This window comes from Dermacentor variabilis, chromosome 5 (assembly GCF_050947875.1).
Source record: "Dermacentor variabilis isolate Ectoservices chromosome 5, ASM5094787v1, whole genome shotgun sequence".
NCBI classification, from domain to species: Eukaryota; Metazoa; Arthropoda; class Arachnida; order Ixodida; family Ixodidae; genus Dermacentor; species Dermacentor variabilis.
This window is the reverse complement of record NC_134572.1, coordinates 137609105-137636491: the sequence shown is the minus strand read 5'-3', so window position 1 is coordinate 137636491 and position 27387 is coordinate 137609105. Positions and strand designations below refer to the sequence as shown.

Below are 27387 nucleotides of genomic sequence, written 5' to 3'. Positions count from 1 at the left end.
CAGCAATGTCTCGTTTAGAATTTCTGCTCACAACAACGAATAATGAACAAATCGTAACTTGACACTCACGTGTTTATTCTGCTCCTTCCTCTAGGTCGTTCTCGTTTTGGAGGTACTCAGCAAGATGCTTAGGCTGACGAAGACATGCGTCGTTCCCTCAACTGCAGCCACACCTGCCCCGAGTGCAAACAACCCGCACTAACCTCCGCGAAACGACTGTTGTGGGAACCATGAAGACGAAAGAACTCGTGTTCCTGCCGTGTTTTCTTTTGCACCTTGTTTGTAGTGCCTCATTTATTTCATCGCGGTAACTACCTCTAGCCAAGTGCTGAGAAAATTGTAATATTTCGCATTAGATTTCTTTTAGAAAAAAAAGAATTCCACTTCCAATTTGCTCGTGCCCTATTTTGTCTTAAACAACCGTCCTATATTATTTCTTTCTTTTTTGGTGCCTGTACAAACAAAACAAATACAGCACTTTTGGCTGCTTCCTTGCCAACGTTACCCTTGAAAACATGTTGTGGAAGGAAGCAGAAGTGCCTCGGAAGAAGAACGTTTATAGCTGGGTCTCTTCATTTTCCTATGTCTCGGACGTTTTTTCAACATGAGAGGCTGTGCAAAGGGCACAACGTCATCCTCCAGGAGGGGGGATAGAAATCCCAACCAAGCGTTTGACCCTGGTCGTCCACCACTGGCTGCATCGTAGACAAGGGACCGCACTGGCCCTTCCACTGTGGCCCTTGAATCTTCCGACAGCTCAACGGTTGAAGAAATGGAATCGGACAACAATTTCACACTTGCCGTGGGTCGCTGTTTGAAGAGAAAACCCAGGAGAACATCAACAGACATTGAATCGTTGCCCAAGCAGGACAGTGGTAAGCAATGATTCACTGTTGCTTACGTCCCTACCACAGCTACCGACGATTTGAATACCTTGAACAGGCAGAGCTTAACAGAGTACTTTGAGCGAATTGCGCCAGGCCAAGTCAACGAGATCAGAATTAACGCACGGAGGAACATCCTTTCCGTGGACGTGAACAACAAGTCAATTCTGGATACGCTAAAGGCTGCCACACTACTAGGAAACATCCCAGTGCGCTCCTTCTTTGCGTATGGAAAAGGAACCTCGACTGGCGTTATTTCTGACGTGGACAAAGAAATCGCAGATACTGACCTCCAGAGGCTTTTGAATTCCACCGCACCAATAGTGCAGATTCACCGCTTCGGTCAATCCCGGTGCATTAAAATAGTATTTGACTCTGAAACATTACCTGACTACGTAAAAGTAGGATACGTAAGACACCGTGTGCGCCCTTACGTGCCAAAACTGGCGCAGTGTCGGAAGTGTTTCAAAATAGGACACGTAAGCGCAGCTCGCAAGGGCGGCGTAACATGCCAACGGTGTGGAGGGGCCCATCAAAATGATAGCTGCGATGCTACTGCCCTAAAATGTCCTAATTGCGCCGGTCCACATGAAGCAACATCAAAAGACTGCCAGAAAATCAAGGACGAAATGTCAGTGCATCGGAAGTAGGTGCGGGACAACTCCACTCACAGACAGGCTGCTACATCAATACGCCGCCGCAGACGTCGATCGCGACACAGACGACAGCAAGACAAGAGTACTTCCCGTACAGATGGACCATCGGCCGCATGGCAAACTCCTCGCTTGCCAAGTTTGCTTCTGCGATCAAGATGCGGGCCCGATGTACCTTCTTCGGCAGCAGCACGTGGAACACATGCGCTGCATAGAACGACGCTTCCGCCGACCGACTCTGACATTGACTGGCCGTCGCTCCCACCCAAACAAACAGGCTTAAATGCCTCGGGTGATATGTCTGCAAAGGTGGTTGAGAATAATAAGGCAGAAAATGAAAATGTACGAAGTATGCTGAAACACCTGATAACTACGATGCGTTCACTTCTCTGCGGACTACAGACGCCGGTTGCTAAGACCGCGCTACATGTTCTAGATGCTTTGGAACCGCTCCTCGCGGCTCTACAATAAGGCATCATGGCGCTCTCTTTTGAAAACCAATTACGAAGATCTGCAATAATGCAGTGGAATGCCAGAGGCTTACGAGGCCGCCTCGCAGACTTTCGGCAATGGATATTCAAATACCAGTTTCCCGTGGCTGTAATATGTGAACCAAACATGACGTCTTTACTACGCGTATCTGGATATGTGCCACTGTAGTCAAGGAATGATCAAAATTTAAGCAAAGTGCTCATTTTTGTTCGTCGGAATTTAACGTACCTTCGTAAAGGCATTCCTGCACACGCTTCCAATGAGTACGTTTGCATAACGCTGAAGTACAAGCGGCGCACACTCTCAGTATTTGGCGGGTATATACCCCCAACATCGAGCATAGACTGTTCATATTTGCTGTCTATACTGAAAGCTTGTCCGGGTCCCCACATAGTCATCGGTGACTTTAATGCCCACCATCCCATGTGGGGCTTTGCTTCGACGAACGCCCGCGGTAGAGACTTGGCTGACTTCATGCTTAGTCAGGGCTTGATGGTGATCAATGATGGCTCGCCAACATACCTTCGAGGCTCTTACTACAGCAGTTGTCTGGACATTGCGTTTGTTTCAAAAAGCCTGCTGTCTGTTACACGATGGTGTACTGATCTCGACACCCATGGAAGTGACCATCTACCAACATACGTTCAGGTGAAATGGTTACACTCCCCAGCTCCGCACACTGTGCGTTCTATCGATTGGCTAACATTTCGAGAATCTGTGACCACCGCATGTCAAGCCATCCAAGCACCATCCAATATTGAAGATGTCATCGCGGCAACTTTACGTGACACAACAAAACACCTCAGCGCACCTTCACCTAGATCATCTATTGATGACCAGTACGGGCGACTTCGCGCGATACGGCGTCGAGCAGAACGGAAATACAGAAGGACCAAATCACCATTAGACGTCACTGCATCACGCCGGGCTCAGCGTCATGTCCTGCGCCACCTTGACAAGCTTGACAAACAACGCTGGAGATCATTCTGTGGCTCTCTGGATCCGAGAAAACCTCTCTCCAGAATTTCGAAAATTGTACGAAGCCTTCGCTCGCCTCCACAACAGCTTCACCCGTTCAGCGCTGTGGCAATACGGCAAGGCCGGCGTGAAGTTGAGGTCGTCGAAGACTTCTGCAAATTACTCGTGAGCTCCTCGAACGATATACCAACCCATTCACGACTGACTTTCCCGTCATCTAGTGATCACCGTCTGGACGTGCCTTTTGCTATGCACGAGCTCGACCCTGCGATATCTTCTTCCCGCCGGTCAACTTGTCCAGGAACAGACGGAATGACATACTCCGCGATTTGTCATCTTGGAGTAGAAACTCGAGAAATTCTCCTGGCGCTCTACAACTCTACGTGGGACACAGCAACTGTGCCTAATCACTGGAAGTGCAGTCGTCTTGTGGCTTTGCTAAAACCTGGGAAATGCCCACATGATCTCTCACATTATCGGCCAATAGCCTTGGCAAGCTGTGTCGGTAAAGTGATGGAGCGGATGGTACTGAGTAGACTGGAATGGCTACTCGAGAAAAGTGGTGGACTTCCTGATTTCATCAATGTATTCAGAAGAGGCCGATCATCCATTGACGGTGTGATCGACCTAGTATCTTCGGTTCAACAGGAAAAGAGACGCCGTCGTCTGGTATGCGCAATATTTCTGGACATCAAAAGTGCCTACGACAACGTCTTCCACCATTCGATTCTTCAGGCGCTTGAGAATATTGGTGTTGGTGGCCGGATGTATTCATGGCTGCAGAGTTACCTCAGTGGCCGCACCATTTTCATGTCCACTTCGGATGGCGAGATTGATAGACATGACGTTCGCAGGGGTGTTCCGCAGGGTGGTGTCCTTAGCCCAATATTGTTCAATATCATACTGGTGGGCCTTGCAGACGAGCTTCCTGAAACAGCGCGTATCAGTACGTACGCGGATGATATCTGTATTTGGTCATCTGGGGTCACACGTCCACAAGTGCGTGCAAGGCTCCAACGTGCGACTACCATAACGGCGAAGTACTTGCGCCGTAGAGGCCTGCAACTCTTAGCAACTAAGTGTGCAGCCATGACATTCACGCGCCAATCAATGTCACATTATCCAATCGTTGTCGACCGAACGGCGCTCCCTTTAGTCACCCACCAGAGATATCTTGGCGTGATAATAGACCGCAGTCTTTCTTCGACCAAACATGTTACTGCGCTTAGGGCTAAACTGACCAACTTCATACACGTTCTTCGTGTAATATCAGGACTGAGATGGGGCCCCTCTGAGCGAAGTTTGCTCCAAGTGTACCAGGCACTTTTTGTGGGCTACATATGCTACAGCATGCCTGTGTTATCTAACATGGGGTCATCTTGTATACGCACGCTGGAGAGCCTTCAGGCACAAGCACTACGGATATGTCTTGGCTTACCACGCGGCACGTCAACTAAGGGCACAATAGCGGAAGCACGGGCTTGTTCTATCGACATATACAGGTTTTGTGAACCTGTGCGAACCTATCTTCGCCTGCTAACCAGACACTCACACCATCCACTGTCAACACTTCCAAGCACCAACCTTGACTGTGCTTTTTCTAAAGCTATTGCATGTCCCACAAACATTGTACCTGCCAGATTCCAGGCCACCGACATCGCCGCGACACCTCCATGGACATTGCCAAGACCACTAGTGAGGCTTCAGATACCCGGAATTAGGAAGAAATCTCACGTTTCCTCCATTGGCTTGAAGCAGCTCACCCTGTCCCATATATTTTCTTTATATAGTGGGACTGTACAAGTATATACCGATGGTTCGGTCACGCCATCTGCCACAACGGCCGCATTTGTAGTCCCACAACTTGGAATTACAAAACGACTTCGATTAGACCACAAATCGACATCTACGGTTGCAGAACTTGCGGGAATACGGGAGGCTGTCCGTTGTATGAGAACGCAGACACCCCATAAAAGGACAATATTGTGCGATGCCAAATCAGCGCTACAGGCGCTCAAATACTTTTTAAACAAAGGACCTTACTATCTACTCGTGCTGTAAATTGTCGAACTTTATCACAGTGCCGAGTTAAGTGGGCACGTGATCACCTTTCAATGGGTGCATAGCCAGTGTGGTGTTTTTGGTAATGAACTCGCTGACAGTGAGGCAAGATCGGCCACCTCTTCCTCTGATGAAGTACGGATTGCCTACTCGCGACCTGACACCAACTCCATGATCAAGGCACTCATGCAGGACCTTACAAAGGCTTACAGAGCCCACTCTGATAACATTCACAGACGTCTACATATGATTGACCCAGACGGTAAATTCTGTTTGCCCCCGAAGCTTACACGGAGCAAAACATCATTGCTACACAGGATTCGGCTCGGCGTTGCGTTCACCCTTCGCTACGCACACCTCATCGGCCAATCGAACAGCCCTGATTGTGTAAACTGCCAGATACCCGAAACACTGCAACAAGTACTGTGCGACTGCCCAGCATATATGCTGGAGCGAAGGACGTTAGACAGTTTCCTAGCCAGCGTTGGCAGACAACTACTGTCGGAGGAAGCTATCCTCGGCCCATGGCCTGACACTGCAATTTCAATGCGTGCAACAAAAGTATTGTTGAAGTTCCTGCAGGACACCAAACTCTACGAGCGGCTCCAGCGAGGCAACTGTCTCATGTACATAAGCACTCACCACTTCTATTATCATCATCATCCATCCCAATACTTTCGCTCCCCTTCCCTCTTCCCCAGTGCAGAGTAGCAGACTAGAGCGCACTAGCTCAGGCCGACCTCTCTGTCTTTCCTATGAATAAATTCTATTCATTCATGTTGTGGCAGCTGGCACCATCTGCTTTGATCAGAAATAATAGGTGGTGAAAGCAACCCTAACGTATAAAAGTTCTCAAAACACATCATCAAAATAAAATATAACAATATATAACAGTACTAACTTTGTGCTCTGCTTGAAGCAGACACATCGAGCTGTACTATCTCGACCACACAAGGGCAATGCGTTCGGACCCAGAATTTCGTACAACTCTAGTTAAGTTGTCGTTGTCTAACGGGACGTTATAACGCATAATTGTGATGAGCACTAACATATTTTTGTCCTTTCCTGTATGAAACTGTAAAGACGTACAAAACGTCTTTCTGCAGTCAAGACGGTGAGCCAAAATTTCTCGCCTGATCCGTACGCAGTCACTATTATGCACCGACGGAGAAATCCGAAGCCTCAAAGATCTGCTTTAGAAGTAAAATATGTGTTACTGGTCACACCGTGGCCAGCAGCAAAGTAGCCAAAGATTGCTGGAGATAGGGGATGGGGCATAGACGGAACGCAGCTTTCTTTGCTTTCACTCAAAATGGGATGCGTAGTGTAACAGTACAAACCACAGACAAGATGAATAAATTCAGTACCCGTAAGGCGACCTGTCCTTACAGTGACTTTTCCGGAGGGAGATTTTATTAAGAAAAAAAACTCATTTTAGGAAGTTCTATCACTTACTTTCAAGCATTTCCTACTATAAAGCATTCACGTTTTTTCATTCGTTTCTTGCGTGGAGACATTCATGCATGATGTCCAGATGATTCTTCCTTCTCGCTTACATCTGGTGCTTAACAAAGATCAAACTGCTTGTCTAAATTAAAACGCGCTTTGAAATTTGGAGGTAGCACATATCTGGCGCGCTTTTTGATGGAGTGTGAGATCAGTATACTTATGTAGTGTAAAGGTATAATCCTGTTTTTGAAGTGAGTGCTCCAGCCAGAGCCGAATGTCCCGAAGACCCACCTACAGGCTTGCGAGGGGGGATACGCAGAGACCCTGAACTTGCATAGAGGAACTAGAATTAGATATCCGCCACCACACAAAGACCTCACAAAGGAGGAAGCGACCAGCTGGCGCAGACTACAAACAAACTCCTTCCCCAACTTACACGTGCTCAATAAGATGTTTCAGACACAATACAGGGCGACCTGGCCTTGGTGCGGTGCCACACCTACACTCTACCACATCACCTGGGAGTGCGAACGCAACAAAGCATTCCACAAACACGAACACCCGAGTGCGGAGCAATGGGAGAGTCGGCTCACCAGCAGCGAGCTCACGGCCCAAAGGGCCCTAGTGCAGCACGCGAGCGATGCAGCACGACTGAGTGGAGCCTTGGAATAGGGGCCCACCCTTGCTGAAGAGAAGTCTCAAGTCGCCAGCGCCAAGAAGATGAAGACGACGGAGACCTCGTAGCCGCGAAACTCTTGAAAGATTCAATAAATGTTTTCACTCACTCACTCACTCTTGCCAGAAAGATGGCGTGTCGCTTTAACGTGAAACACCATTGAAAATCGGCAGAAAGTTTCCTTCGGCATTTCTGTAAAATACACTCTCTCAGTGATGCTAGCGTTCGACTTGCACCCCTGCTGAAACCTACAAAACCTAAGCTTCCAATACTCTATAACTGTCAGTTTTTAGCTTCTCGTCGTGGTGTTTCGGCCCAACCAAAATCCAAGGCACAGCACACGGATGGACTCGACCATCAAAACGTTTGTCCTCATAGCTTGTACCTTCCTGCTGTTATCTTGCATTTACTTTGTGCCACATTACCATGGCATGCCACCAACCAGCCATATTCATCACATTTATTAGCTACTCTTCGTTGGCTCTTGGTCCTACATGGAACAACCACGAAGGTAACAGAACCAGTACAAACAAACAATTTATAGTTGTCAATCTTTTATTTTCCTGCCCTGTATATTGCTTCAAGCATTCTAACACTTTGCTCGTTCTGTCATAGTTCCACGATATTAACTTTTTGTCGCTATGGGCGTTACGGCCGTACGTGCGGAATACGAAAAAATGTTGGCGGACGGTTAAGCTTCGCTTTTGAAAATGGAAAGCGATAGCATTCAAATATCCCTGACTGCTTCTCACGCTTCCCAGCCACTACAGCTTATGTAACCGTAATGTTTCCCGGCAAACGCTGTCGGCGAATGCTATACACGAATGCACGCGCATTTTGAGAGAAACGCGGCCTCTTGCGAGGGCAGGAAATACGCGGAGGCGAGCGCCATCTGCAGGTCTCGCAAGGAATGGGGCGCGCTGGTCTGAAAATGGTATAAACGCTGGAAAAGAGGGTTTGAGTTTCGCCGTAACAGAATTCTTTTCTCGTATATTCAAATTACAATCCGACGCTAGCATGTCTGTAGGTCGCATGAGTCGTACTTTAGAATTTTCTGACGCATTTTCCTTTTAGAAATTTAGTTAGCTCAGTAACATGTCTGCGCTACACGGAGGGCCTGCGTGGTTGGGCATGCGTGGTTCGGAGTGCTTTTTCGCGTAAAGATGGTCGACGCTGGACGTGGGACGCGGAACGCTGAGGACGCCGCCGGATTTTCTGCGGCATTAGTTTTTAACACTGTCGCGTTAAAGGAAACCGTACTACTACAAGTAGGAGTCCGTGCTGGCAAATACCTTGAGGGCACTCAGAGCGTCTTGGATGTTCCGTGGGGACGACCGTGAATGATCCAATGTTAGGAAGCCGTAGTCGAGGATTTTCTTGTCGCCCATTTCTTTAATTTTCTTCTTCCCCCTCGGCAGGAGCAGGTGACTGCTGAAGAGTTGCACGTTGCTGCCACCATAACAGTGTGTCATTAAAATTCGGTAAGCTGCGACATTTTCAGGACGTTCTAAGTGAATCTAGCTCACCATATAGCAAAAAGCTGACGCTAGCCTTATCATGGAATGAAAAAAAAAACACTTTTACGTCTGTGGCATTTTCCAAACGCATTCTTTGACATCAGCGAACTTAAGCTTAATTTTAGTCGGTAGTCATGGTATACTTCGCAATTGTGCATCGCATGGGGGATGAAAATTTTTGTTCTTGATTTTAAATAAGACAGCTACACAAAGGAGAGCGTTTTGGTACGTGACGACACTGAAAAGAGAACGCGCCATCCATATCAGTCAGCCTGCTGCACTGAATGCAGCTAATTTCTGATCAGATTTTTTTTTTCATGTAAAGGACTTTGTAACTCGTACTACATATACCACGGACAACTAGGTATATTCCAGACGCAACACTAATCAGTAACACGTTGAGGACGACTAGGCAGCTCCTGAGAGATTCAGAGCTAGAGAAAAGCTGTGCTTATTTTTCACGGTCCAACTGTGCGGATATTGAAATCGCCTCGTAAGTGTTCAGACGCTATGCGGAGAAACATGACGCTTTTTTATGATATACATGAGGGGAAAGGATTATGTTCATTCCTGCAATAACGCAATCGTGAGCTTCCTACAAGATGTGTAATGGTTTCCCCGCATGTTTAATGATTGCCCCTTCATATGCGCAGCTCAGACGATAGATTGGCTGTCAAATGAGTGTACACCGTTCTTTCCCAAGAAACAGTAACAGCCTCCGACACAGCTGCCAATGTCGCGCGAACATTTGCTATGGAGGCAGTTCACTATTCCACATGCTTTCAGGTACACCATTAGCCAGAGAATGTGTTCAGGAGTGCCAGGTGCCTGACCTTACAGTAACGTTCTGAAACGAATTCGGAAACACTTCTTACTTTTTTTTTTCTTTCTCTTATTTTTTGTTTTTTTTTTTGGGGGGGGGTGGCATGGTCGGTATCAAATGTCACAGGATAGACCGCAAAGCGTTCCTGCCAGGCAGTTGGTATGCAGAGCCAACCGCCGGCGTCAGTGGAACCGACGAAGTATGCAGGAACATGCGTCGGATACAACGTAAGTGTTGAAGTTGAAGCTCGGATATAGCGAAAACTTGAACGAAAACTTTCAAATTCTTGGGCATACGGAAGGATTTGCGCGGGATACAGTTAAGGGCGTTTATAAAGTCTTGTGGTAGATCCTAGGCTTAGATGTACATTGAATTCAGCTAGTCGGTTGTCTTAGTTGCAAGGTTTAGGGAAAGATTTTGGGCAGAGGCAAATCAGGTCCCCAAGACTTGTTAAGTGCTTGAGAACACCCGTTTATAGCGCCGCTGTCTTTGACTATCAGTTGCTCCAATAGGCATACATATATATATAAGAAGATTTGTGGATAAAGTTGGTAGTTTTTTTTTTGTTAGGAAAGTGGGGTTTTCGGATACAGCAATTCTATTTGACTCCGGAGTTGCTTCGCAGATTTTCTCCGCACAGAAATGCGGACAAACGAGATAGAGTTCCGCGTTATTTGGAAAGGGTTTTCGGCCGCAGTGGCATCCCACGCACGTGAGATGTGGACCTGGACGTGTGGAATCTATTTGCTGGATACATTTTGCAATAATGGCATTTGTCAGCAGTTATTCGTGAAAAACTAGACTTTCATATTGCAACCGCGTCTGTTTCCAACTCATAGCCGCTAGGAGGACCAGTTGTTTGTAGCCCAATTTCATAAACTTGCGTGGCCCTCCTTTTGTGAACAGCCATGTTCTTCAATTAAGTTTGCTCATCTACTTAACAAAATTCCAAGGGGGAACTTGGTGGGCCAAGAGGTCACAGCCATAAACTGCTGCCCAGCACGTCCAGCTACACCACATTTCCCTTACAATATGAAAAGGTGTCTCAAAGAGAGGGGTGCGTAGCCCAGTTTAACCCGAGGCAGCATTTCTCCCTTTCGTTTTACGCAACCGGTATTCGTTTCGTAATCGTCCTGATTGAATACGTAACCGAGCGCCTGTGTCCTACATTAGCCGAGATCGAAATGCCAGGCTACGAGTTCTAAACTACTGCAGCGTATGAACGAGCATATAATGTATGCATACGTGTACTATAGGAAATATATACATAATACATGTGCGCCAATGTAGTACTATTAATTTTTTGGCGCTGACAAAAAATTTCCCCATAAGTTCCACGTGTCTTCACGCTTGCTTACGCTTTCGTAAATGTCCTCAAAAACTGGTTGAATGGCATCTTCAGCAGAACGAATCTGAAGCCTGAGTATGCAGTGCGCATACCATCTCAAAGAAGTTCCGATACCTCTCGGTGGCGTGTATTAGGATAGCAAACCGGCAAATCGAGAGCGAGCGAGCACCGAAACAACCCAATGTCCTGCATCTACCTCACTACTTTCGATGTCGTGCCCTTACGATACATGCACCTCCTGGCAAACTAAACGGAAACTGCTTCGTGTAAATGTTAACATAGTAAATTATTTAGGCCACTCTGGGACATGTCAGCCCATTTCCTGGTGTTTCAACGCCCATGACCTCTCCTTTGTGCGAACAAAGAAAAGTCGGAAAATTTCGCGTTGGTACTCCTTTAACAAATATAAGGACGGACGTAGGACGGACGGACATCTATGTTTGTCATGCTGACTTTGTCGCCCTGCGTCTTTAACTTCAGCTTGAAAAGCGTCGACGGGCGCTGGTTTATCTGAAGCTCTAAAAGCTGTGGATATGAAACCCAGCCTTTACCCGTACGATATGTCTACTTCCGCATCCAATACAATCGACGGCGGGTGTATCGGGACGCTTACTCTATATCCACAGAGAAGCCGTGGTCCGTGTCTATGGAGATGGCGGCGGTATCCAGGAACTTTACCAGCTGCCCGCCCGGCTGCTTCATGAGAGTGTCCTCTTGCGTGCGGTAGAGAGAGTCGTAGAACAGGAAGTTGCAGAGGCCGTCCTTTGGAACGCCGAGCTTCTCCTGTCCTACCGCGCTCACAGTGCAGATGAGCGACTCCCCCCTCATGCGTGGCCCTGTGCGCACAAGCAGCCCGTGTAAAACACACTTTCCACTTTGAAATAACACGACGTGTGTCAGTTCCAACGACCAATGAATCCGACGCACAGCACCAAAAGTTATAAACTTGCTTGAATACTTATAGCGCAACGGGCATGGGAGCGCTTAAATACTGGCCCGTGGAGAGGATCCGCCTTTCCCATTTACTTTGTCTCGCAGGTTTCCTATGTCTTCGTTCTGCAACCACTGCTACATTAGCACTTGATCTATTAAGCCACGATGACGTTTTCTAGTGTACGGGAAGGACTACAGAAAAAAGAAACTACAGCCCGAGAAAGATAACCTCTCTGTTCAAGATAGTGGCGTGTGATCTCTCCACTGTAGTTTTCGCGCTTCGCTACCACAGCAGTCTTCTTGATAAATTCTTTTTAGAGCGCTTGCATTTAGGCGTCCGTTCCTCCGTCGAGCGTCGGCGGCCTACCTCGTCGCCGAGCGAACGAGCACAGCGAATGATCGAGAGTGAACGCGGAGCGCAGCGGGCGTAAAAGACGGCGAGAGCGAAGAAGACGCGAGGCGGAAGGCGGGGGAGGAGGGTATGGTGAAAGTGCGAGAAGGAAAGTGCAGTACGGCGCCAGACGGACTATGACGACGATGTCTAAGAGATGGCGCCAGAGTAGGACGCGTCGTTAGGGTTTCTCGATGCGTTCGCTCGCCTCCGCTCCGTTCGCTGGAGAGCGCGCACAGAGGCACTCGCGCGTCGTCTGTTCACCAAAGCGCTGCACGAGCGGAGGTCTGTCTGCGGCGGCTGCTGTGAATCGCGCTCACGCTTCAGCCACGAGCTGCGTCTCGCAATCTCCTGATTAGCGAGGCCGTCGCGCCACATTTGCCTCCGCTTGGAACGTGCCGTAGGAGACAGATTGCGCGATCCAGCCAATATAACGCGAAATGAAAAAGCACAAAGCTGCGCCCAAATTTTATGTTAGGGAGCATCGTAATCGTCGGTGGACCTTTTTTTTTCGCTTGAGTTGCCACGGGGCATAGCCTCGCATTCAAATTAAATATAAGCACGTAGGCCCGTTCCATGCGGATACTGCAAAAAAGACTAATAGAAGGGGTCGTCCATGACCCCCCAGCCATCACTTTCTGGTAACCCTTTCGACATCCCGCAGGCCTTCACGCGTTTTGACCAAGTGTACTTCTTGGGCAGAGGTGTGCTCTGCATTGAATATTCGCTCAGTGCAATACCTCTGTCACTAGGCACGTGTAATGTCATTTACACTAAATTACATTCATACCAAGTGTCATTGCGGTATTGCGTTCCCTGTCTACACGGGTATACAACAGGTCATTCGCAATAGATGGCGATGTTTATCGCCACGCAGGCAGTCGGCAATCGACATGTATAAGTTCAGGTTGCGTTTCCGCCTGCGCAAATCGGCGAAGTGGTCCTCCCACACTTTCAGCAAAGCGCGCGCCTCTCGCCGTCGGTCCAGTGCGCTCTTCGCTACTCATTCTCTGCTGACAAAGCTGCAGAGTTGGCTTGCGTGGTTGGTAGATAGGCTTTAGCGCGGCACCACTCTGAAAACAATATGCATAAATGGCGGGAAAAAAACTGACGAGCGTTTGTAAACACGGCCGAGAAGAGGTGCTAGCCCCCAGTCGGAGACTGGGAACAAGAATGTAGCTGGACAAGCTACTTCAACTATCGAACTATACATCATAAAATTATTTAAAAAGTTCATAACAGCAATTATGACAACCGTTACTCCGATTACATTTCGTATTTAACTTATTGATTTCGTAATTTTTTACCAAGGCCCTTTCGTCGAGATTACATAAGTCCACGCTTGTTTGAGTTCGGGAAAACCTTTCAATGGGCGAATGTCATTAGCTGTGAATGTAATTCCCTATGCCCGTGTAGAAAGAACAAAAATAACATCAAGACGTAATCTCATTCGCTGTGAATAACATTACACGTGTGCCGTGACAGGGGAATAATATGTGTAAGATGCCATAAGAAGTACGCAAATCTCCATCGCCCCTAAGGAAGAAGATGTTCTTTGGAGCAGGAGTCTCCGAGCTTGTGCGCTTATGTCGAACAGAGTGATGTAGCTGCGTTAAAAACGGTCGACGATAGCCTACCCGATATTCTAGTCACACGACCCACTGCCTTCTTTCAGTTTTATTACCATCTTAATATGTAAACATTAATTTAACACTGTCCATCTAAAGGCCTTTGCAATATTTCTGGTCTTGGCAGTTGCAAAACGAAAGGATTGTTATAGGGGATTGGGACTTGCTTGGCGATGTTACGCACATAAATCTAAGCCAATCGGCGGAGAAGGCAACAAAAACGTTGTAGAGAAAGGCAAAAAGCACATATCAAAGAATACGCCTTCTTGGGCTTTTTTGTTGTCAACCCAAGAGCTATTCATTCGGACGCAGTGGGACGCACTCGGTAAGCGATTCCCTCCGCTCCTTCGCGGCTTTCCCGTTCAACATTCATTTGGAACTCAGGCGGTGGAAAATTGCGAAGTTGTAGCCGGCTTGACAAGTTCATAGAAACTGTTCAGTGGCAGTACCACTCCAAACCTTGTGCTTTTGGAAGCGTGAAACCTACTCATGGCTATATATAATGCTGAGATTTGCTCGATAACGTGAGATACTTGCTCGACTATGAATTTAGCAAAAAAAAAATCAGATGATATAATATGTCCGCCCTGCTTCGTGTAAATGTATCGAATGCTCGAACAACCTGGCCACCACCAGAGCGGGTTTAGTTCTTAGTCATGTTTTCTATTGAAAGCAAACATCTATTCTCATTCCAGCTCATTTTCATACTACGTAGCGTGGTCTGACAAACCGTTAATTAGTCGAACATTCCTTTAAATGAAACCGCTAACGTGGTCAGAGAACAAAACAAAGAACTTTGCTCCCCGACCAAGTGAAGACCAAAAAGCCGGAGAGGTTAAGGAGCCCGTGTGGTGTTCTTCGTCAAAGAGAGCAAGAGAAAAACAGTTCATCTTTTATTTTACGACAAGGTATGACACAGTTTTAATATTATCAACACGTCAGATAGAGATGCACAGTCCCCTATCAAAAATTCACCAGCCACATCGTGCGTCAACACGTTGACGACTACGCAAACGGCAGGGACTCCTGAAGCAGCTCTGCCACTCAAATGATGTCGGTGGTGACAAATGGGGTCCCTTTGCCTCCTCAGAACTTTGGAGCTCTTAGAATCAAATACAAATCTCGCCAGAGCGCACCAGATCCAACGTGTTCGTGCACGCGGTGGCCTGCAATATTTTGACGAACACTGCACCTGCTATCTACTCTCGCTCACTACGTCATAAATAACAGGGCATGGGCACCTCAGCTACTCAAGTCCAGCTGTGGCAGCGCATTGACTGTCGGCGTGGCTGAGCGCTTACGCTGTCATACGCACCGTATTTTGTAGGTAATCTGCGGCGGATGCTAAAGCTAAGGCCGAGCCGATATGGCTGGGGGCTTTCGGCGCATCATATTTCGCGCGCCCAGTGTTGGAAGCCACATAATCCCAATCTTCCGAGGCTCCATGAAGCGAGAGGCAGCTCGAAGTGTTTGCTCCCCACCACCGGCATTCTTCATCGCGCATGCGTTGTGACAGCGACTGCTCGTGGCCATTGAGTGATATCTGTTCGTGTCTGCCTGAGTGCGCATGACACCTTGCTTCTGAATTCATTTAGTAAGCGAATGTATACTAAAGTATGTGCACCCGCCGTGGTTGCTCAGTGGCTATGGTGTTGGGCTGCTGAGCACGAGGTTGCGGGATCGAATCCCGGCTACGGCGGCCGCATTTCGATGGGGGCGAAATGCGAAAACACCCGTGTACTTAGATTTAGGTGCACGTTAAAGAACCCCAGGTGGTCTAAATTTCCGGAGTCCCCCACTACGGCGTGCCTCATAATCAGAAAGCGCTTTCGGCACGTAAAAACCCATAATTTTAAAAATATGTGTCGTCGATAAATCTACAGACATTACTTCGCATAGTCGCCTACTACCTTGCCATTGTCGTCGATGCTTCGCCTCTCGAGGGAAAGTGCGACTTTTAATGCGTAAGCATTCTTTCGCGAGTACCCCAGCAAAATATGTCCGTTACGCGAAAAGTGTAATGCGCAGGATTTGCACAAAAATTCGTAATTTGCGAAGCTAAGACTTTTAATCGTCATAATAGCGTAAATGTATAACAGTGGTAGCGTTATAAGCGATAAGAAAGAATCGAGCCAAGAAAGAATAAAATTCATCAGAGAAAACACCCATAGGGATACGCAGGGCTCCACAGAAAATGCCCGGCGTCGCCTATATTAGGGGTGGGCCAACTTGAAGTTTCTGGGTGCGCCAACTGAAATTTGGCGGAGCATCCACTTAAATTTTGGGCCGGGCCAACTGAAACTCGGGGGTATCCTTACGCATACTTAGACAACTCCAGTGAAGTTACTACATTCACTCGTTTATCTCGACTTGCTCAGTGGACGCAGCCACTTTATTTTCCATGTTACGCACAGACGGATTTTTGTCGAACCCTAATAATAAAAACCCTAATAATAAAAAAAATACAGTTCAGTGGAATTCAATTTGCTGCCAATGATTTAGGAACCATATTCCAAGGCGAAGAATTCAACGAGCAAACTGGTGGTTTACTAGACGTTACCATTAAACATGAATTGCTTGAAATATTTTGGACTCACAGCGCCAACAACTGTATCAGCGCGTCCACCCCCTTATTCCTGGATAGGGTTAGATGTATATCGAACGGAAGAGTGCTTTGCGAGGTACTGCGGCAAAATACATGAGTAGCGACCAGTGGCGCAGCTAGAAATTTCGTTTGGGGGGGGGGGGGGGGGAGGGTGGCTCACGTCGAAGCTTGGCCTCCTTCTCAAGAGGAAGCTTTATCTCGGATGCTCCTATCTAAATACATGTAGAAGGTGAATTAGTTTTTCTGGGCAACCACTGCACAAAATTTGATCAGGTTTCTTGCATTTAAAAGAAAAACTTAAATTCTACTGTCTTCTGGTTTCGAATTTTTTTATTTAGGTTGTCAACTTTTTATTAAAAATTGGCACAAATCTCAAGTTTTCGGGAAATTAAACTATCAAGTTTAAAACCCTGTAACTCAAAAATGGAAAAAAATATCACAATTCTGTGAATCGCATCCAATAGTACATCGACAGCGGACAAAATTGATATGTTACAAATGAATCTCAAACAATTTAGCATTATCGAAATACGGCTTTTGCAGAACCCTTGTGCACCTCGTAACTAATTCACGTAAGATACAAATGGACATACCGAATTTGTCCGCTTTGACTCTTATAATAGATGCCATTTGAAGAACCACGATATCTGTTTTTGATGAAGAGCTTTTAGTTCGTAAACGAAGTGCGTCTATTTTTCCGCACTTTCAAATTTTTCAAAATATTTTAAACGAAATTCAGACCCTAAATCGAACTTCCGCTTCCAACAGATACTAGAAGATAACTCTCTCAAATTCAACAAAGTTCATTAAAAGTGATCCAGGGGTTATCTCATAAAAGCGTTTCTGTGTTTTACATTTATTTGAATAGACCGCGTCGGTGTTGGGCCCGAGCTAAAGCTTCCTCCTAAACAATTTGTCCAGAGATCAAATACATGAATAATAACTGCATTGCCATTGCCAAAGATGCTGCAAACGAATTCTTGAACGCTATGCACTGTCAAAGCAAGTAATATATGTATTTTTTAAATAAAAAGATATACTCGTATGTGCGAGAAATTGTGCTCAAAATAACTGATATCAATGCTTCCATGTCTTTGTCTATTTAATAAGTAAAGAAAATATCACACGAACCTCAGAACTATATCAGTTCGAAACAAGCAAAGCAGTGCATGCCACTAATATGAAAAATGTAAAGGCCATGAAATGAACAAGTTGAGGACAAATATGTTAATGAAACTTTGTCATTCAACAACATTGGCTACATTTTTCTTCATATGCAACTACCAGTGAAAAATCTCAATGACGCTGTCATTTGTTCCAATGTATTACGCAGGAGCAGCACTCACCGGTCGTGCATCATGAGTAATTTCACCGAAATTATTGTCCCAACAGAGAAGAGAGCCCCTATATAAAGCCGTTCTGCAACATATACGAGGGCGAGTCAAATGAAAGTGAGCCAATGCAAATGTATGACAAGTGGGGTACTTAATTTAAGTGTAGTCTTCATGAGCGTTTAGACATTTATCCCATTGACTAACGAGTCGGGTGATTCCCGTCTCATAAAACTCCTTAGGTTGCTGCTTCAACAAATCCGCAACTGACTCTTTCACGTCATCGTCCGACGCGAATCTGTTTCCCTTAAGCTGTTTATTGCGTTTGCCCCAAAATGTGGAAGCCGCAAGGCGACAGGTCTTAGCTGTATGGCGGATGTTGCAGCGTTTCCCACTTGAACTTTGCCAGTTTTGTATTAACCACATCAGCCACGTGGGGACGGGCATTGTAGAAAAAATTAAAAAATCAGTAATAGCCCCTGACGATCACAAAAAAAAAACATAGTAAACAACATCTTTCCGGCGGAAATGACGGCCTTTGCTTTCTTTGGGGGCGGTGAATTCGAATGTTTTCACTGTAAGTTGTGCCGTCGTGCTTCAGGCTCGCAGTAGTGGCAACATGGTCCGTCCCCGATCAAAATTGGAGACAAGAAGTCATCACCCTCACTGTGATACCGGATCAGATGAGTCAAGGCAGCGCACAACCTTCTTCTGGCGGTGATTCAAAATCTTGGGCATCTATTGCGCACACAAGAGCCGATGACCGAGATGTTCATGAATTATGGTGTGAACCGAACCGGGACTCATATTTACACGCTCTGCCAGTTCACCGATGTATATCCTCCGTTCTTGTCTCATCAGCTCATCAACTTTTGCACTTGTTTTGGGGGTGATTGTACGATGGCTTTGGCCCGGTCTTGGATCGTCTTTGCAACTTTCACGTCCTTTTTCAACCGTTTGCTCCAATGCTTCACAGTGGCCAATGAAATGCAATGTTCAACGTACACGGCAGCCATACGGCGGATATTTTCCTTTTGGGAAACACCTTCAGCTCTCAAAACATTCGCAGCATCACGCTGTTCAACTTCTGAAGTGTCCATTACGTCACGCAACCATGTTCAATCCAGTGTATGAGTGCATTACAGAATATTTACTCTCACATCTGTGTGTCACTTTTGTAAATGAAAGATGCCTGTGTGCTACGCGCATGCCTCGCAGATAATGAACCGAACCATTATTGCGCGGGGTGGGTAGGCTCACTTTCATTTAACTCACCTTCGTTCATTAGAAATGCGAAGATTCCATGGAATATACAAATGCTTGATATATAAAGGGCAAAAAAGTGTCACCGGAAAGAAAGTTCACTGCAGGTATACACAAAACCTCGCAAGAAGATATTTAAATATACGTATAAGTTTCCAATAAATCTACGTATCTAAGAAAAAGTCATTGTATATAATGCGTCAAACAAGGCAAATAAACATGTAGCGCAATCACAGATTCAGAGAATCCTAGATCGCGCCCCCATTCCATCCACTCCATCCGATGTATCGAGTGCGACGGAAGGCGACGCGCTTGCTCCCCACTTTTCTCCTTTGCGCATGCAAGACTGAGCCACCATCGTCGGCTCACCCATTCCACCCCCCCTGCTCTTTCACTCGCACATGCAGCATGCTGCGCGCGGTCACGACGTTATGGCCCTGAGACTTCATACGAAGCATGAGGGCGACGGCGACAGCAGGAATGCGCCTGGAGTCTTCATATAATTGCTATCACAATAATATAATAATAGTATCCGGCAACCAAAGCGTGCCGTGGCCGATTACTTTCCGCAAAAGAAGTAGCAAACTGTCACCATGCGACAATTCGCTGCGCCGCAAAGTGTATATTTCTTTTTCCTTTTGTGGGGCGGGGACACCGAACTGTAAAAAAAAACGCAAAGGAGAGTATGTTGGCCGCAATCCAATGCCTACTTTGGGCACCTAATGTGGCTACCGAATGAATATCGAAGAAAACGTCAGACGCTTGGTCCACCGAGAACCATACGCATAATAGCGCTCGGTGTTTGACACCGACGAGACAAGACCTTCAAGTGAGGCTGCGCTCAAGCGAACACGGTGCAATCCGTCAAGTCTTCACAGTGATGGCGGTGAGGGACCATTGTTTCTTTTTCTCGTCTGCTAGCCAGAAGGCGTCCAAAACTCTGCCAGGCGACAATTCACTCGGCCAGAGAAAACCACACGCGCACCGAAGTACGCCGCGCGGTGGTTTCGGAGCAACACAAGAAAAACCCATGCACTCTGGCTGGCTCTGCCAGCCCGCGGGTAGGGTTGCGAGAATAAAAAAAATTAAGGGGCTCAATGTGTCCTCACGAATAAAAGACAAAGTAGAAAAAATAAATAAGAACGTAGTTACCCTGGCTGGCTTTAGTGTATTGACATGGATGCTTTGGCGTAGGTGAAAAAAAAATGTCGTGGAATCGAATCCCGGCCACGGCGGCCGCATTTCGATGGGGGCGAAATGCGAAAACACCGGTGTATTTGTATTTAGGTGCACGTTAAGGAACCCCAGGTGGTCGAAATTTCCAGAGTCCCCCACTACGACGTGCCTCATAATCAGAAAGTGGTTTTGGCACGTAGAACCACATATATTAATTTTAATTTTTTTATGCGACATGACGGCACAAATGAACCACCACAATGCTTCGTCTCATCATATCTCGCTGCGTGTATTGTCAAATACTCTGAAAGTGTGTTGATTTGGCTTCTCTCGTTGTATGTTCCGATCTAAGACTTTAGAAATGTCAATGCACCTTTGGCGTCAAATATCTATAACTACATTAAGCCCACAATGTTCCGGAATTGAAAATCTAAAGTATGACTTTTGAAATATCAATGCACCTTTCGCATCAAAAATTTATTAGAACTATGTACCCATAAAGTGTCAGAATTGATATCCAAGCGTTCCCGATTCCGCGGTCCCAGCGAGATGCCGCGACAAGCCCGCCCGCGACGCCTTTGGAACTTTGTGCTCGGATGGAGCTCCTTGCGTTACGATATGTGACTCCCGGTGCATGGGCGTTGCCGCGAAATGCAGCCCGATTTCGCAATGTTCGCGCAAAAATGTTTTTTTCGAGCGTGAGAAGGACATTCTAGAAAAAAACGAGCATGGTTTCCGGTGGCGTGGGTTCTTTTGACCGGCGGCGCATGGAGAGCACGAAAAAATTTCGGAGGGGGGGGCTGAAGCCCCATAAGCACCCCCCCCCCCTGGCTACGCCCCTGGTAGCGACGCTATTTAGGCACATGAAACGCTGATCCACTGTAAGAAAATGAGCGAGAAAACTTATCTGGTAGATATTTCGCTAAGGTCGCCGCGCGAAGAGGGGCAGAGAAAAAACATACCTAAAATGAACGATACATATTCAGCATACTCGACAGGGCTCGGGTGATGAAGTGAGCGGCGGAAGAAGTTATGATTTAAATAAACAGCACTATCTTTAGAACTCAGGTCAAGATACCTGGGAATTACTTAGGAAAGTTCGCAGAATACTATTCATGTGTGGGCTGTGTTTTCACATGCCCAATAAACATGTCGCCTGTTTTATTGAATGTAACATGTTCTTAAAGGGCGTGGTGAAAAAAAGGAAGAGCCATATGACATTATGCGCATCTGCTAAGCGCATCTTGCGTTCATTGTGCTAAACCAACTCCATCAACAAGTTTTCTTCATCTTCATGTTTTGATAGCAAATTCAAGTATAGGTCAGTAATGAAGCAGTTACCCCTCTAGAGGCCTCGATTTCTGAAAGACCTCGGAAAACGGTGAGTGATTCTAACTGTGAACAACAGTAAAAGGTGCTGGAGTATTTCTGAACTAAAGGTGTATGTAAGCAGCCCACCAACCAGCCAGCCTTGGCTGTTGCGACGTCTATAATGACTGTAATATATCGCTCCATAAGAGCGTCTCGGTAAACAGGGCATCTTACTTTCATGTGGCTCACTCGAATCCCCGCTTGGCTTCATCGTAGGAGGCTCTGGCGATGTAGGCATCGGCATGGTAGGCTTTGGCGTGGTTGGCATCGGCGTCCTTGGCGTCGGCGTGGTGGGCCTCGGCTTCCTTGGCGTCGGCGTGGTGGGCCTCGGCTTCCTTGGCGTCGGCGTGGTGGGCCTCGGCGTCATTGGCGTCGGCGTGGTGGGCCTCGGCGTCCTTGGCGTCGGCGTGGTGGGCGTCGGCGTAGTGGGCATTGGCGTGGTGGGCATTGGAGTGATGGGTTGCGGTGTGGTGGGTTGCGGCGTAGTGGGTTTCGGCGTGGTAGGCTCCGGCGCGGTGGGCTTGGGCATGGTAGGCTTTGGCACGGTGGGAGTGGGCGTGGAAGCAGGCTCGAATGAGGTAGGTTTGGGTTTCATTGGCGTCGGCAGTATCAGTTCAGTACTAGTCGAAGGCGCCTCAGCCGCCGAAGCCGTCGACCACGCTGCAGGAGGTGAAGTGCCAGGTGAAATAGGCTCCCTGCTGACTAACTTTGGCGGTCGTGGAGCGTGTTCAGCTGCATTGCCACTCTGGACTGCGCCTCCCACGCTTACGATGGTGGAGTTCTTGCCACCAGAGATAGACGAGTCGTCGTTTGCGTCATCTGCAAAGTAAACAATCGTTTATCTCGTATTCTTGAAAGACATCTACAGACAGTAGCTATGTCTTTTATGGAAGTTTTCGCATAAGCACTAGACTGTTTCCACGCTTGCTACACTGAAAAAGAAAAATGGCGGAGCAAGAAACTTGCCGAGGTTGGCCTGACGCCCCAACACTTGAAAGACGCTAAGTTCTTCAGAAAAGACGCAACCTTGAGTGCTATAGCGCAAAGATATTCCAAAGTGCTTCTGTTTGTCTTCATTACCTCGCAGCGATTGGTGAAACCTTTTATTGGGGCCACGCCCACTAAATCTGCCAGTCACGAAGCGTCACGAAAACCGCGAAAATTGCCCGTCTCAAGATCATGTGTACACTCCGATCAGACATGATTAGGCCAAGCATAGAAAAAGAAATATCACAGCTTCGCCACGAGGGCGAAGCAATGAATGCGATAGAAACATATTAGGATAATACACGATGCCTAAGACTCCTAGCTGTAGTGACAGTATGAAGTGGACTTAAGCTAAGTAAAAACGACCTGCTGTGCTAGAGGTTCTCTGTTTGACTCCTGTCGTCGGACATTTTCATTTACATTTATTAATTAAAGCCAACGTCGTTCTTAGTGACTTTGCGACCACTTTTCCGTATCGAGTATTTCAAACCTCTTTCCTGGGCGCATCCCAGTAGTAGTGCAAAGCTGCGCCTATAAGATTACATCACTTTCAGATTTCAGCTCTGCTATTGTTTCGCACCTTTAATATTTAGGTCTGTGTAGATTAAAGATAAAATGCATGCGCTGTCTGTGTTTTGTTTCGTGACATCAATCGTCACTTACAGCGCATACATAGACGAGGGACAAAAAATGACGACGAAGACAAGCGCTGATTTCCAACTGTTTTTTATTATGAGAAACATACATATATATACTGGGACAAAGACAAAAGCGCCCCCTACAAAGCAACAACCCGACATGAGTAGGCATTCAAAATTCATCATCTAAGAACAACGAGAGCGCATGTGTGTGACCTCCGAAAAACCAGTTCTTTGTAAGTTAATGCAATTGATGGCTTGCTAACTGAGTCACCATCGGCAATCGCTGCTGCTTCGGTGATGAGTCTGGTGCATTCATTAGAATGCCTCGCTAAGATAGTGGTTTCTTCGAAAAGCGGGATACAGCCGCACTGTGCGCAATGAACACCTAGAAACCCTTCGCGCGCTTTGCGCACTTTATTGCTGTGTTCTTGTAACCTGACGTTAAGACATCTACCAGTCTGCCCTACATAATACCGGCCGCATTTCAAAGGTATCTTCTGCACAACCCCTTTCGAACAAACAGTATACTTTTTTCTATGTTTAACACCGCAAATCCTACGTTGCTTAGCAACAGGACTGGTTCTGACCCAAAGCTGGGCAAGTTTTTTGGAGCCGAGAATACAACGTCGATACCTGCCCGTTGTCCTATTTTTTAAGTTTGTGGGATATTCCATGAGCGTACGGGATAACAGCTGTTTTGTTTCTTTGATCATGCATCTGATGCTCAAAGCTGTAAGGTCGATGCTAAACTTACTACGCAAGTTCTCCGAGACTGACACAAGAAGGTTGCTCGGGTACCCTGCCGACCTCAACCGAGCTATCTGCGAACGGAAACTAGGTTCTGTCAAATGATAACAGGATTTAGTTAGTGCATTATGCAAAGAGGCTTGAACGCTACCTCTCATAACGAGTTTTGAATGGGCAGATACATAAGGTAACAGAGGCTCGCGGATCGTACATCCAACATACATGTTGCCGGGTAAAAGATAACTTCAAATCTAAAAACCTGAGTGACCCATTCACCTGAAGCTCATGTGTGAGTGTGAGCGGAGATACGCATTCTTGAAACAGATCTAACATTTTACGAACAGAGGTCGCCATACAGCTATTGTTTCGCACCTTCAATATTCAGGTCTGCGTAAATTTAAGTTTTTGTTGTTTTGTTTTTGTTTTCTTTTGTTTTTTTTGTTTTCTTTCGTGACGTTTGTTTGTGGACTGACATTCTCAAGATTATGAGGAATAATTTCGTGAAGAATCTAAGACCTGGTATGAGCAAGTTTAGGGATAGAATGGTGTGCCAATATAACCCGCACATACCGCATGTCATATACCATGGCGTGGCATATAAAATACACACGCCTAAATATATACGGAACCCCACGGCGATGGCGGCGACAACGGCAAAATTTGCCTGAAGTGTCCATGTAATTGCTACCGCAATGAAACATTTCTTTCCTATCCTACGCCTTTGGAACCATTAGCCTTCCGCGATTGGTCGAAATGTACTCGGGCCACGCCTGCTTCACCTGTCACGCGACGTTACGACACCGCGGAAACTCAGCACGTCGAAGGGAAGTGTGCGAATTGATCATCGTCGTCGTCGTCGTCATCATCATCATCATCACCATCATCATCATCATCATCATCATCATCATCATCATCAGCCTAGTTTATGTCCACTGTAAGACGATGTATGCGATGTCCAATCAACCCTGTCCTGTGCCAACCGATTACAACTAGCGCCCGCGAATTTCTTAATTTCCTCGTCCCACCTAGTCTTCTGCCGCCCTGGACCCCGCTTCCCTTCTCTTGGCAGCCATTCTCTAACTAATGGTCTACTGGTTAACTAACCTGCACATTACATGACCTGTATAGCTCAATTTTTTTTCTCTTAATGTCAATTAGAATATCATCTATACCTGTTTGCTCTCTGATCCAAACCGCTCTTTTTCTGTCTCTTAACGTTTTGCTTAGCAATCTCCGTTCCATCGCTTTTTGCGTGGTCCTTGTTCTCAAGCTTCTCTGTCAGTCTCCAAGTTTCTGCCCCATACGTCAGCACCTGTAAAATGCACTGATTGAACACCTTCCTTTTCAATTATAATGGTAAGTTTCCAGTCAGGAGCTGATAATGTCTCCCGTATGCGCGCTCCAACCCTTTTTTATGCTTCTGCAAATTCTCTTCTCATGATCAGGGTTCCCTGGGAGTAATTGACCTACGTAAACGTACTCCTTCACAGACTCTCGAGGGTGACTGGCAATCCTTAACTCTTGTTCGTCGCCCGGCTATTTATGATTATCTTTGTCTTCCGCATATTAATCTTCAACCCCACTATTACACTCTCTCTGTTAAGGTCCTCAATTATTTCTTGTAAATCGTCTCTAGTGATGCTGAACTCTAGTGATGCTGAATGTTATAGAAGGAGCCTCTGCAACCTGTTCATTACTTCTTCTAATGGAGGTATCGTGACTCCTCTGGGTACTGTACAGGTCAGTGTACAATTCTCCCGCTGCTTCTACTACGAATTGTTATGCCAAACACAAGTCAAATCTTTTTTGGAGGGCATAGCTGGAGAATGCCCTGCTTCGAAAGAAAGAGAAGATAGCTGTCCACCGATCACTCTGGAACTGGCTGCTCGGAGCTATTGGGTGAATTGATTTCTTTGCGCTAAATAAGAATTTGCGTGGCAGCACAACGGTGTCGAGCCCATTCGGCACACATACGACATAACTCTGCGAAACATTCTTCTCTAGGCATCCGTTCTGACGGCATTCCTTGGCGACCCGTCGTGCACCGCTGCAATCATCGACGAGCCATCGCAAGCAAGCGGACCAGTCATATTTAATGACACCCCTCTCCTAACCTGATTATCTACTTTAATTGTGTTAGCTCCGTCGCTTCTGATCTCTCTGCTACGCTGCGCACTTTTCGCCTCTTCTCGGCCCGTTAGATGAGGAAAACTTGTCATGGGGGAAAATGCTATTCTCCTTGAAACCAAATAAAGGTCGCCCCCTACAAATAAGGAGAGCGTTTGAGTGGGCTGCTGAAACGACCTTATTGGTCACCGCCCGTGCTCGCATCGGCGATTACGTAAACCAGACGCCAGGAGATTGGAATAACACCAGAACAGAATACCTGTACGTTATAGCCCCTTTTCACGGCGATCTCGTGGGCGCCGCCATGTTTAATCACATTGTGAGGCATTCATTGCTTTTTTCAGTTGCCTCAATTGCCTCCTTGTTTTCAATGGATGTGCATAAGGCCGGTGCGGCTCAGCATGCCGCTGCTTCGGCGGATATCGTATAGAAGGTAACTGGTTGGACAACAAGAAGCTTTGACCACAGCTTCAGAGGACATGCAAGTGTTTTCGTAAGCCATTGCACTTTGTCCAAGGGGTATGAATAGCATATGCTGTGCTTGATCTAAAAGCAGGACTAGAAATGTCGTTCAAACCATCCGCTCTGGAATTAAATGCGGATGAGTGTCTTTTGATGCTCGTACTTTATTTCTCAATCACTCTGAAACAGCGGCTTGTCACGTTTCTGACTCAATAACATTCCTCGGTGCGGTCACTACCTGATCGTTTACTTTCTGCATAATCGCTTGGGGGTGTGCTCAGTTGCGGTATATTTGTTCTTTCTTGGCACAAGGGCATTGAACGCACACATTCTCTTCTTCGTAATAGCTTGTAGCAAAGATGCATTATCGCTAGTCGCACGCTTACTCTGAGGACCGTAAAGAAACGTTGAGCCGCAAGCTGTCGTGTGTTTTCAGTGTAGTCCGTCCCCCATGCTTCTACTCACTGATTGTGCCCATTCATTTCAAGTCGACACGTGGGCGATAGTGTGGCCGTACTTTTGAATGCTAGTTGCGGTGTATGTGTGTAGATAACGTGGGAGAAAATATGACACGAAGCGGCGCTTCTCCCATTGCCACCATGTAACGAACGCTGCTCGCCGGCGCTCTGGGTTTGGACTCCTTTCTTTTGAGGTTAGCGATGCAATGCTAAATAATAACCTTTGGGGTCTTACGTGACAGAACCACGTTTCGATTATGAGGCAGGCTGTATGGCAGACTCTGGAGTGATTTCGACCACCCGTGGTGCTTTAACGTGCACCCAATGCACGGTACACAATACAATGTTGACAGAGAAATGATCGTTTTTACATCCTTGAGCAAAGC

The 27387-nt window shown here is 46.7% G+C and overlaps 1 protein-coding gene across 1 annotated transcript in view; it reads right to left on the bottom strand.

Annotated features, from left to right (window-relative positions):
* The window catches only part of LOC142583192 (uncharacterized), a 77969-nt gene that overhangs the window by 24586 nt on the left and 25996 nt on the right, over positions 1-27387 (bottom strand). Inside the window, exons 3-5 of the mRNA XM_075693547.1 lie at positions 21754-22398; positions 11495-11717; positions 8486-8642 (exon numbers count right to left, since the gene is read on the bottom strand). Coding sequence (XP_075549662.1) covers positions 8486-8642; positions 11495-11717; positions 21754-22398 — 1025 coding nt within the window. The remainder of the gene's footprint in view (positions 1-8485; positions 8643-11494; positions 11718-21753; positions 22399-27387) is intronic.